General features: G+C 32.8%; 2 protein-coding genes across 2 annotated transcripts; both read left to right on the top strand.

Moving 5' to 3' along the window:
- The first annotated feature begins 813 nt into the window (after positions 1-813).
- On the top strand, positions 814-5234 carry LOC132752639 (uncharacterized). Its single transcript, XM_060742986.1, has 5 exons — positions 814-899; positions 1207-1251; positions 2991-3070; positions 4596-4664; positions 5073-5234. Exons 1-5 carry the CDS (start codon positions 887-889, stop codon positions 5217-5219), a joined length of 354 nt encoding a protein of 117 aa, XP_060598969.1. The 5' UTR covers positions 814-886; the 3' UTR covers positions 5220-5234.
- Positions 5235-7870: 2636 nt separating this feature from the next.
- On the top strand, positions 7871-11097 carry LOC132752638 (uncharacterized). Its single transcript, XM_060742985.1, has 3 exons — positions 7871-8008; positions 8929-9040; positions 10760-11097. Exons 1-3 carry the CDS (start codon positions 7921-7923, stop codon positions 11010-11012), a joined length of 453 nt encoding a protein of 150 aa, XP_060598968.1. The 5' UTR covers positions 7871-7920; the 3' UTR covers positions 11013-11097.
- The last annotated feature ends 1651 nt before the right edge of the window (positions 11098-12748 follow it).

The following is a 12748-nucleotide window of genomic DNA, read 5'->3' as shown; positions in this document are numbered from 1 at the left end:
CTAGGGTCGTGGAAGGTAGCTTGCGACTTCAAGAAAATACCTTATCAAAACGAGCCAGCAATATATTCGATTTTGTTTTCGGGATGTTTTTTTCATTCATCATATAGCATGACAATCTCACATTGAACTGTGCTTAAAAAGGCGCAACCAGACCAAGTCTGCAGTATTGTACGTTTGTTTTGTTTGGCGAACCGTATGGCTAACATTTATATATTTTACATGCACGCATTCAGCCATATATAGAACAGATATCATGGCGGCATGTTCTTCTTTGGAGATTAGGCGCTGTCATTCTGCAGTTAAAAATTTTGAAACACAGGTGACATTTATAACTTCGAGTGAGTCAAATTCGTTTTCCTGTTTTAGCGCTATATGACATATACTGTATTGTGCATCGTTAAACCAAACCCCCCCCCCCAAAAAAAAAAAAAAAACAAACAAAAAAAACAACAAAAAAACAGTTCAAGTATATATATAAATACCGCCCCTTTTTCTAAAAGTTCTAACTTTGAAATATCTTTACTATAAGGCAGTGATGAATATCAAAGTAGAAAATCTGGAAGTGACTATTAAACCTTAAGGGGAACACTATAATAGAGAAAAACAGAATCCCCTAAGAATGCTCAACGGTCAAATTGAAAAATGTTGCAGGCTTTGTTTGACTGACAGCGACTTTGCATATTCGTACAGCTTTAAGCAATTTATTGTCTTATTCTTTGATGCAACTTGCATTACACGATTTATCTTTTCATTATTAAAAAAAATTACGTTTACTTTCGTAACAGCTTTGTAAAACTCCTACGCCAACGATTAAAGTAAATTTGTTTTTGTAATAAACGTAGACAATTTAGTATCATAGTCCCGTCAGACATATATCAATTCAGACATGGATTTGAAATGTAAGCTTAATTTATTTAATTTTTAATTTTTTGCAATACGAATTACAAATATTCACATTTTAACTTTTTAACACTTTAAGCAATATTCTATTGTGAACATCTTGTAAGTTAATGTTGAGACAATGCTTATTTTTTCTATAAAATGAACATGATGTTTTCTTAAATATAATTAACGAGTCTGCAGACTTATGGCTCATGTCGGATGAGATGCCGCGTTTCTGATAAGACTATATAGCCATAAAAGACAAAACACACGTGAGATGTTTTTAATTTTATAACAAATTTTACCAAAATTACTTTTTTTCAGATATATTCGCATTGTTTGTATCTTTCATGATTCCAGAGTTGAACGGTTATTTTTACTAATTTATTTCCATAAAGTTGTGTATTGTTTCTAATTCTTGTTTACTAATTTGTGGGGGAAAACATCATGCGATAGTGCTTTTTACAGTCGGATTAAAGACAAGTTATTTATGGCTGGAATCCTTAAAAATATTTGTTCTTTTGATAACTTGCATTATAAAAAAACTAAGCAGTGCATGAAATCGATTTTTTCCATCCAAAACTACCAAGGTTGTTGCCGTAGAAGTACGTGTTTAATTTGATTTGTAAAACGGACGCTCGCTCATGCGTAACTAAATAAACATTGAGAAGCTGGCTCACAAGCAAGCAAAAGACTGACGGAGAGAAAACAAAAGAAAATGAAAGAAATAAGCCGCAGTATATTGCTCGGATGAATAATATGTATTTAATCGGTGGCAGGCAGTTAAAGCGAAAGAAATTTAAAAAAAAAAACCTGCAACTATCTGCTTAATTTGTGATGACTACATACTACTGGCTAGCCAATTTAATAATTTCATCATGATACAGCTACAATTCATATAATGTTGTTTTAAATATTCAAAGGAAATGCAGTTACCAATGTCTTGGTGTTTTTTTAATTTGTTTTGTTTCTTTTATTTGTTTTATTTCATGCTATGTTACTTCAAACATAATATGTAAAAAAGACATTTTGAGATGTCCAAATGCAACCTGCAGCCAGGTACATAATTGTTAACAATGTTGGGTTGGTCACACTATATTGTAATCTAGTCAATTTGGAAACTTGTATAGCTTACGATGTTTCAAATAAATAATAATTTCAGCAGTCAAATTTCAGCATGATAAAAATAGGACAAACAGTTCTTTAGCCGATTTGCGTCTTACTTGAAATGAAAAACAATTATAATTTAAACATATACAGTGTTCACCTTCTACCTATTCTAACATTAGGCTTTAATGTACGATACAAACAATATACTGGTTATCTACGCGCGTAATTGGGACTTCATTATCAAGATTTACAATTAAACTGATTTTACAAGAATCAATTGTCTTTCCTTTATTCCTTTCTCAACCGTGTATATCCAGTAACGCCGGAATGTGAAAATAACGCTCAAAACGGTAGTCAAGTCATCATTTTCACGAATGATCATGAAAAGTAAACAATTTCGTGAAAATTATCTTGATGAGGGATAAAGGGTTATGTCTTCGCAGCCGTATTCGGGTATTGATTTTTTCAGTTCGGTTAAATAAAAAATATTTTGGCCAGTTTTCTTACCGCGTTGGAAATCCTGTCAGGTATCCTCCATATCTTGCACAATTCTGCGTTACTTATTGCACGAATCGTGCGTTATTTTCACACTCCGGCGTTTCTGGATATACACGGTGATCTACGTAAAATCTTTTTTATTTATAACTTCAAACCTCAGGAAAGTTCTTTTCATGATAGAGAAGTATTACTATAAATTAGTTACGCTCTGTCTCATTTCGCTCTGACAAGTTGCCACGTTTTTGTGTCATGAAAGAATCGCGGATCTCGCAAATGACATCATTCAAATTTTAGAAATATCAAATTTCAAAACTAGTCATTTCTTTCCCGTTGCGATCGGGTTGACTAAAATACCACCTTTTTAGGTTTACATTGATATGTATTGTGTTTAAAGTAACAAAGGGGTATTTAAAGACAACCTTTTGTATTTTTTAAAAAACAACTTGATATGAAAACTTTATACAGGTGTCAAATGTTAATTGAGTTTATTCTATTTGCAGTTTGTTTGACGTGTTTCAGTTGCTCTGGTGTGGCTGATTTAAATAGTTGTGATGCAACCATTACGTGCGGTCAAGGACAGGTTAGGAAACATCGTTATATGGACTTTTAATGAAAATAAGTGATATAGAAATAATAAAGAAAATATATGTTTCAATCGCATTCCTTCTTCTTAGATTATTTGACATGAAGGGACTTTACTTATTTTTTGAGATTTTGTACCATTTGATGAAGGTCTCAACAAACAACATGGGTGCAACTTTGCATATCATAAACCGCACATCGTTTTTTCCAGGTTAAGGTTTTTATTATTCTGCAAAGTGACCAAACTGCAGTGCATTTTACTCAAATAGAACCACGAAGTACACTATCTATCTATATTCACTTCAAGTTTAATGTTGTGTATATTGCTTTCTTATCTTTTGTCAGTTTTTTTTGCTCTCGTTTTCGTTGAAGTGCTCCATGTAGCATTTCATGCTTTTAGATTGTTTTTATCTCAGTGAAGCTCTAATGATATCAAAATGGTCTTAATAAATTTAATTTAATCAAGATTTTAATTGTTCCTTTGTCAGTCTGATACTAAAATAAGCATTCTCTCTCTATAAAGCTTATCTTGTTTATCAAATTTGACGTACTCAAAGGCACATTATGCCTCAGAAACACATATGTTTTACTTCTTTAGGAGGGGCAAACATGAGCTTGTTTGATACTTGTTCTGAAAGGAAAGTAGTGCTTAATGTGAACAATGTTTTCCAAGTAGTAGCAAAATGTAGACAAAGTAGTATTGTGACCTCCATTCAAAATACTTTATCACTTTTGCTATACTTATTGTAAAAAAAGAACAAAAAAATAATTAAATAAAAAAATATAAAATAAAACGCAACAGAAGAAACAAATAATTCAGTTATTTGGCCGATGAGTAACAATTCGGAAACTATAAACATACAAAAATAAAGCAAGGTTTTACGCACACCTCAAATGGCTGCAAAGGAATGGTAAGCTGTGCATTGCCTACCTTTAGAAGAGCCCAATAACATGCTACCAAAATGAATGTCTGTTTAGATCTGAGAAGTTGTTGAAATTAAAGGAGAGACGTTGCGACACGAACATTCCATTACGTCCGTATTAGTGGTACTCGTTTTACATGTTGTATACTGTAACAGGACGGGATCGCTTCAGTCAATGTCGTGATGTATCAGGAATCTGACACCATGTTTCTTATTTATATATAGACAGTGCTGCTCGTAATGGACTGTCAATTGCCTTGAACATTAATTTATTATAACATTCTGATTTAAAAATATATAAACATTTAATAAGCAAATGATAAAACATCAAATTTGAGCATAAACGTAGTATATGTCAAAATTGAGGCATAATGGCGTGTGTGCTTTACTTGTGTAATTTTGTTGATGTATATGAATTGATGTATATCTATACTGCATATGCAGTAAACTATTATAAAACTAAATAAAAGTATTTCTAGTGTATAATGGTTTTAATGTACCTTTTAGGGATTCATTTCTTTCTATTTAATTATGCTTTAAATCTATATATCATAATATTCTTGACAAAAACAAATTTTAACAAAATATGTTTTATTTCAGTCATGTTCTTTAGAAATGGATGTTTCTGGACAAACAACAAGTTACACACTAGGCTGTAAGGACACTCAGGTAATTTTGTCGCGGTGATATGTACAAAATATGTTATTTAAATTACGATCAAACTAATGACTGGCTTCCCTGAAAAACTTAGTATAATAATTTCCAATTTTTTTCCGAACGTGACTAGCTACTTATTTCACATGAAGCTGATGTCAGTGACATAAAAATTATTTCTTATTTTGTCCGCTCCGCTTAAATCAAAACGGAGATAATTGGGTTAATAATTAAGGGGTCGGGTCGCTGGTCCGGCAAAAAGTCTCTGTGCAAACTGTTATTGCATCCGAAAAATAGATAAATACAGAATCCCTAAAGAAAGCCCAACACGGCAAAATTGAAAATAAAATGTTCCGAAGTTAAACCAAAATGTGTTTACATTGGTGTTTAAAAGAAATAAACAAACATCGTACACATTTTCAGATTTGCGATACACACCCAGGTTTAATTGGACGTGATCTCTCCTGTCATGAGTGTTGCAGCACAGACAATTGTAACAAACACATCTGCAAGCCTTCAACACTTAAGCTTTTGATGTTTGGTATACACTATTTATGGATTTACAAATAATGTATTTGAAAATCTTGACAACAGATTGTGCAAGAAAATATATTATAGAATAGAATAAACATAATAATTATGTGCATTTTTAGGATTACATTTAAACATTTCAATGAGTTATAAGCATAATGCCAAATCATGAAACCGTACAAGCATAGATGTTGCATCTGATCAATAGAACTTACCTTGTATTGGAGAGGACACTGAAATGTCGCCGTGCCCGTACCATAAGATATTTTGAGATTTTTGTGGGGTCGCAGGGAAATCAATACACATGGCCAGCCCTGGAAGTGTTTTCAACCACGGATTTGTTTTAATGCAATAATTAGTTGTTGTTTTTTCTGTTGGTCAGACAAATATATTTGTTTCGTAAAGGGAAACAGCGTTTTTAGTCAAATCTATAAATTGAAATAGTTATGGTAGAAAATATTACCTAGATTGGTCTCTTGGTTTTTATGCCACGTGGTAAAGGCATCGTTAATATGTTCTGAAACAAAAGTTTTAAATGTTTTGTCTGTGTAGGGAAAATCGATAAAGATTTTATATATTACTTTATTTTCACACCCTATAAAATAAAACTAATGCACTTTCAGCATTTTCACCACGTGGTATTCTAATACAAATCATTATTTGATCAATTAAGCCTCGTTTTCATTTTCATAGTCTAAAAGTACATAAGAAATCAATATGTAACACCAAATTTAGCCACGTTTTCATTTCCAAATGTTCGTATCTAACCCATATCACAACCAATATAACATCGTTTTTATTTTTAGAGTCCAAACCATTTTATCAAATGCATATCAAATTCCATTTTGCTTTGTTGCATTTTGAGGCACAACAAGTCCAAACATTCAAATTCTCTGAGTAATAAAGTTATGTCAAAATGTTAAAAATAGCGGAGTGAAATAAAAATGTCATTTAACATAGTGGAGAACAATACTGATTCTATTGGACTTGTACGTAGATCAGATTTGGCTAGTGCTTCGTCCAATATAGTTTTGTCAGCTGTGTACTCGTCCGAAAGAATTCAGTTTTGTACTCATCAATGCATACTAACTTCTCAATATACAACATGACCATCTTAGCTTAATCAATGCATACTAACTTCTCAATATACAACATGACCATCTTAGCTTAAATGGTTATACGAAGAAAGGACAAAATACACTTACTGATAATTTAGTCTATATGTTTTTTTAATTCACCAAATCCTGACATGCTATCTTTAGCGTGAAATAAGAACTTTGTGAATATTATATTGCACATTTTCCATTAAAAAATCTGGAAACAAAGTGATCCCTCGGAAGCATTAATCACAACAAAATTGCAAGAGAATTGCAGACTCGGTTTAAATGAGTCTGTATATGAGGGATAATGAAATGTGCAACATCCCTCACGCCCCCTAGCACCGGCTTGAACTGCTGTTAATGTTAGAATGAAAACACATACAAACATAGGCATTTTCTCCCCAAGTCAAGATACATCAAAATTCAGTGCAGAAACGGAAGCACTATGCCATTTACTACGTTTACCGCTACCAAATAAAGAAAGACTTCATTGTTCTAGAATGTCGAGACGACGAAATGTGTGTTGATCTCGATAACACCGGTCGTATTACTGGATCTTTAGCCGGTGTCAGTATTCATTCTGCTATCACAACACTTATGAACGAGGTGCCATGCAGTAGGCAAGCTGTATTGAAGGTAGGTATAGTTCATACTGCAGTAGAATGTATAAGATTTCATTCATTGTAATCAAGTATTTACTTAAATGTAAATTGTATTTTTATTGAGATAATTAATAATAATGACTGATAATTCTTTTCTAGAGTTAGTTTCGTAGATAATTTATACCCCAACCACATTTATTGTCAAAATGACATATGTATATACTTACTTATGCGTACATGTAAAAAGACATTTGTAAAATTAATAAGAAAGAACGGAACCTTGGCTTAGGGCTTGGACACTAAACTCTTTATATTGATAGATCAATCCCAGGGCTTTTATCTTGGAAGGATTAAAACAGCATTACAGTTACATGATTATTGCAGACTCGGTTTGATTAAATCTGTACATTTATATTTAACACTTTATCTTAGAACTATATGTCAAAATGTTCTTTTTGATAAAGGTCATAAAATATCTTAGTGGGGTACGTTACAATATCCTTGACCTTTAACCGATCGACCTCAAAATGTTACAAGCTAACTGAAACCTCCACACAGACACCCAGAACTAGTCATCTACTTGTAATGACCAACCAAACATTAAATTGTAGGCATGTAGGCAAAATCGTTCTCTACGTATTGGCCGAATAGATGTTTAATAATTGTTTGTCACTTCTACATTTCGCAAACTAATAAGATTATATATCAGACAACACGTTCGCACGAACGGACAACCAATACAATTCGAAGTATGGTTCAACATTTTAAGTGAAAAAATATTTACATGCCCCGTAGAATGTATGCTTAAAATGAAAATTAAATAATCTTATTGAAAGGTTCACTTTTTGAAAGATGATCGACTTGCCCTGTCCTGTTTTTCTTTGGGGTCCTCCTGGGCTCCTTGCCGCTGGCGCTTGTTGCTGGGTCGGGTGGGGGCTGCGTTCGTTGAATGCCGCCTTTCCTTGTCGATCTTGTTTATCATGTTTTGAGCCCTGTCAACCAGATAGCACATTCGATATCACACTTCCCCCACAACGGATGTTAAATATACAGATGCACTTCTCCGATGGCACCAGGAGCGGTTGGATGTTTAATGTCGCTGACAGTGAAACTAACAATGGATGGGGTAATGAAAACTAATGAATACATGTACTGACACATTTCTTTCTGTATTACTATCTAAATGTAATAACAGCCACGTATTTTGAATAAAGGTTTAAGAAAATAGAGAAAATAAGAAATCCATGTTTGCAACTACTTGTAGGTATAGCTAAAACGGCTATTCACTGTAGAGAATTTTGATAATCAACAGAAATAAATGAAGTGTTGTTTGGCTGCTGTATAAATGCTCTTACTTTACCTTCGTGTTTTTCTGGTTCCTCGGGATCATTGATTCAAATACACAGTGTTAATGTTTTAATACCATCTCAGCTTGTACCAGGGTGTATGGAATGTTGCATTTTTGTTGATAGATTTGTTTGTTTTATTTTGTTTCACGGCCGTGAAATATTTACTGCAAGCTATATAGCTATAAAGCATCGTCCCAAAAAGAAAATGTGTAACTCTAGTGTGTTCAGTGTAATATCTTAGAACTAAAGAACTACCTGATTATTACGGTTTAACAGAGGGGTTAGTCTCATAGAGATTGTTCAATACGGCATAGTTCAAATTTGATTTTATTTCAAGACCATATGCAATTACATTGTTGTAGTATTTTTTTCGCGGAATCTTCCCTATATTCCCTGTCCTGAATTGTTATCATGTACAATACATTGAAAATATTTAGAAAGCAGCAGATGAATAAGTAATTAGGAGGCCAATTCAATTTCAGTTTCAAAATCTGGAAACAAAGTGATCCCTCGGAAGCATTAACCACAACACAATTACATACGAATTGCAGACTCAGTTTGATTGAGTCTGTACAAGTTTTGTTTTAATAGGAAAATTAAGTGAAAGATAGATTTTAATATCTTTAGAAACATGTTGTAGTTTTATGTTTCAGGCTTCGATTCCCGCCTTTTTATTAAATGTACTCTCTCAAAATAGGTGGAGATGGGTCAACTCAAAGTCATGATTCTGAAGTCCAAGGAGTAACAAGTAGCATAGCAGTATATGGTGATGACCAATGCCCTGATGGATCGATCCGACATGTCCGAAGGTTTATTCTCTAAAAGTTCTTGGTTGCATCAGAGAAATGAGATGTGGCGACTTTTTTTGATACTGCAGTTCTACCAGATGAAACGCAATATTGATATATATATATATATATATATATATATATATATATATATATACAAACACATTCCTCCATTTACGGGGCATCGGTCTATTTGAGACCATACTTGTGGGGTGTATATTTAATGTGGGGCATACATAAGGCCTCGCAACTCTGGCATGTTTAAAACGATGTATGGGGGCGTAGGCTACCCTTCTAACATAGTGCCCGTAGGCCGGTTTTAGTAGTAAATGATATATGTCCCACAAATGTATATATTTTTAATGGGGTTTTATGTTATTGGTCAATATGTTTTCACCTATGGTAAAATCAAATATATAGTTTATATATATAACTTAGTACCCCTTAGTTCTGTTGTATGGAAATGTCATTATAAGCCTATATAGTGGCGTATATAAAAACTGGCTGCATGAAATAATGCCACTCAACTCGGTCTTATATATGGGCCCCGTAAGTGAAGATATGTGTGAATATATATATATATATATATATATATATATATATATATATTATATATATATATATACAAACACATTCCTCCATTTACGGGGCATCGGTCTATTTGAGACCATACTTGTGGGGTGTATATTTAATGTGGGGCATACATAAGGCCTCGCAACTCTGGCATGTTTAAAACGATGTATGGGGGCGTAGGCTACCCTTCTAACATAGTGCCCGTAGGCCGGTTTTAGTAGTAAATGATATATGTCCCACAAATGTATATATTTATTATGGGGTTTTATGTTATTAGTCAATATGTTTTCACCTATGGTAAAATCAAATATATAGTTTATATATATAAATTAGTACCCGTTAGTTCTGTTTGTATGGAAATGTTCATTATAGGCCTATATAGTGGCGTATATAAAAACTGACTGCATGAAATAATGCCACTCAACTCGGTCTTATATATGGGCCCCGTAAGTGAAGATATGTGTGAATATATATATATATATATATATATATATATATATATATATATATATTATATATAAATCAGTATCTTTATGTGACATAAGCAGGTTTTGTACTTCGTCCTTTTTTCCTTTTAATCATCAACACCAAAGTTACCTAGACTAAGAGAGGGTGTTCGATAGCTTGCATTTACCACTACCGTCTTTTGACAGGCTTCATCAATTTTATAGCAGCTTTTCCGGTTTTTGATTTCGTTTTTATAGATTTTACGTTCATTAAACGCCACCTTTCCTTGTTAATCTTGTTGATCATATTTTAGTTAAAAGCTAAGTCATCAGGATTTATAACAGGTATAACATTGTACACCCATGCACTAGTACTCAGAATTATTACTGAGAATCTGAATGCAATGTTAAAATATGGGACATTGGAGACTAAGTCTCAAGAAACTTTTTACAAATGTGTCGTTTATGAGTTTTAATGTCGTTACTCATTTTAGTCAAGTGAGTGATAAAAGAGATCTGATAGCATTATTTTTTTCTCTTTCCTTCGTTAACATAACATGATTCAAAAGCAAAGGTTATTGCATATATCGATACCTAGCTCTATATTTAAATTTACGTGTTTGCCATCAGTACACAACATTACAAGAATAAAACCTGTGGAAAATGTCAAGAGGAGCAATTGGTGTTAAAAAGTATAATAAACACATATTTTCCTCTTCAGTTATGCCAATTCCTTAAATCATTCGGTGAGTATGGCGAACCTATGGATTAGGAATAACTATCTTAAGATAACAAATGATCATGGTATGCTGCATTCCGAGTGCCATAAATGTCTCTTCGCTCCTAATGGACAACCGGACGATGAAGGTCAAGAAAATGAAGACATTTATATTGGTGCCAATAGAGTGGTCGATGGTGCTTATCGAGCAGGTGTTGGATTGTGTTCCATAAAACTTCGCTGGTTGAATCATTAAATGAGTCCTAATTCTATGCAATTCTTTGAATTCTTTTGCATTACAACTAATGTAGCAAAAACAATTAAATGAATAAAGATAATTACAAAGATAAGATTTTGTTTTGTTTTTATTCAGTAATTAAATCATGTTGCTGTTGATGTCACATCGCAAATAATGTAACTATTTATTTTGCTTTCAATTTAAACTTAAACTTGTACAAGTTGTGTCCACGTAGTAAATATATCCTGAATAGAAACTGGTTGAGGATATTATTATTTTAAATGTGTTTTAACAACCACATACTGAAGTAAATCCAATAATGATGCACGGTTATTGAATGATTTATGATTTAAAGTTTCAATGAAAATGTAGAAAAATGTTAGTCATTTTAAAATAGGACCCATTAAAATTCATCACATTAGTATTTGTCGAGAGGTTAGAGTCGATAACTTCTAATCCAGTAACCTCTTTGGCGTGGGTTCGATCGCCGTGGGATGCTTTGGTAGTTTAGCACGGAGGAAGGTAGTCTAGTACTGGTGTAACTCTCCAGAAACGATGGTTAGGAAACTGCCCGCCTCTATGACTGAAATACTGTTGGAAAGGCGTAAAAATGAAACAAACAAACAAACAAAACATAAGTATTTACAATTAATGCTACTCCTCCAGCAACAAAGCAGCATGCCATCTTATATAAAACAGGGGAAAACTAGACTTTGTGAGAATGACCATTTACCACTGTTGCATACAACAGCAGTAGCACCTTAACCCTAAGCTAAGTCCAAATTAACATTATTAAACAGCCGCTTACAATGATATGAAAATCAATGAAATACGGATATGTGACAACATTGAAATTTATACCAACATTCCAAATTTAGAGACAGCTCAAACATATAACACTAAATGACTTAAATTTCATTAAATTGTTACATGATAAGATCTTATTAAAAAAATGCCTAAAAATGAATGCTTGGACCATAAAATTCCAAAGTAGATTCCAAAGACCTGCTAAAAACAGGTGGACATAAAAACTAAATATTTGCGTTTGCTTTTTTTTTTTTTTTTTTTTTGACAAACAGTATCTTTGCACTCCTGGATGAGACATTGGTTTTCAAAGACTTTAAATAGCATATATACTCGTGTTCCACCCAACGACCCCAAATTTGAAATGCCTAAAAGCCTCAAAGCTGACAGATGTCAAGGTCAACGGAATAAACCGGTTTACTTTAAAAATGACATTATGCCCATCAAAGCGTGTACAGGTGAACACTTTGCCATAATTACTTTCAATTTTATAATTTAATTCGCATACAGGATTAATAACTCATGTGGCCCAATGAAAATTCTGTAAATATATATTGGAATTTACATGTAACGTTCAATTTATTAAAGGAGTGCAGTCTTTTTATATTTTAGGCAGATTAATATTTTATCCTAAACATTTTTAAACATCTACTATTGATCAAACACCATTATTAAAGTCAATCTTTTGAAATATATAGTCAATTCTGTTCAACTTGACAATGCAAAAATTAGCATAATGTCACTTTAACCTAAACACCTTTACAAATATTGCTATTATACAATGTTCTTTTTTATTACAACTCAAATATATAAGGAATTTTCCATTATGTTAATTTTAAAAGATGTAAAAGTACTAGGTTATCAGATTTGATGAAGATTTCAATGCTGAGAATGTAAAATGAACCACTGCTAAATAGGTACGTTGTCAAAAGCATGTTCCTTGAACTAAT

This window comes from Ruditapes philippinarum, unplaced genomic scaffold, assembly GCF_026571515.1.
Source record: "Ruditapes philippinarum isolate M1 unplaced genomic scaffold, ASM2657151v2 ctg6139_1_1_1_1, whole genome shotgun sequence".
Classification (NCBI taxonomy): Eukaryota; Metazoa; Mollusca; class Bivalvia; order Venerida; family Veneridae; genus Ruditapes; species Ruditapes philippinarum.
The sequence above is the reverse complement of the archived record's forward strand: the minus strand, read 5'-3'. Positions and strand labels throughout refer to the sequence as shown.

Excerpts from the sequence above, each read along its gene's own strand:
- LOC132752639 (XM_060742986.1), top strand. Across the intron at positions 3,071-4,595 it reads TTACGTGCGGTCAAGGACAG|TCATGTTCTTTAGAAATGGA; the intron begins GTTAGGAAACAT and ends GTTTTATTTCAG. Across the intron at positions 4,665-5,072 it reads TAGGCTGTAAGGACACTCAG|ATTTGCGATACACACCCAGG; the intron begins GTAATTTTGTCG and ends ACACATTTTCAG.
- LOC132752638 (XM_060742985.1), top strand. The coding sequence starts at position 7,921 with ATGTTAAATATACAGATGCACTTCTCCGATGGCACCAGGAGCGGTTGG. Across the intron at positions 8,009-8,928 it reads TGAAACTAACAATGGATGGG|GTGGAGATGGGTCAACTCAA; the intron begins GTAATGAAAACT and ends CTCTCAAAATAG. Across the intron at positions 9,041-10,759 it reads TCGATCCGACATGTCCGAAG|TTATGCCAATTCCTTAAATC; the intron begins GTTTATTCTCTA and ends TTTCCTCTTCAG.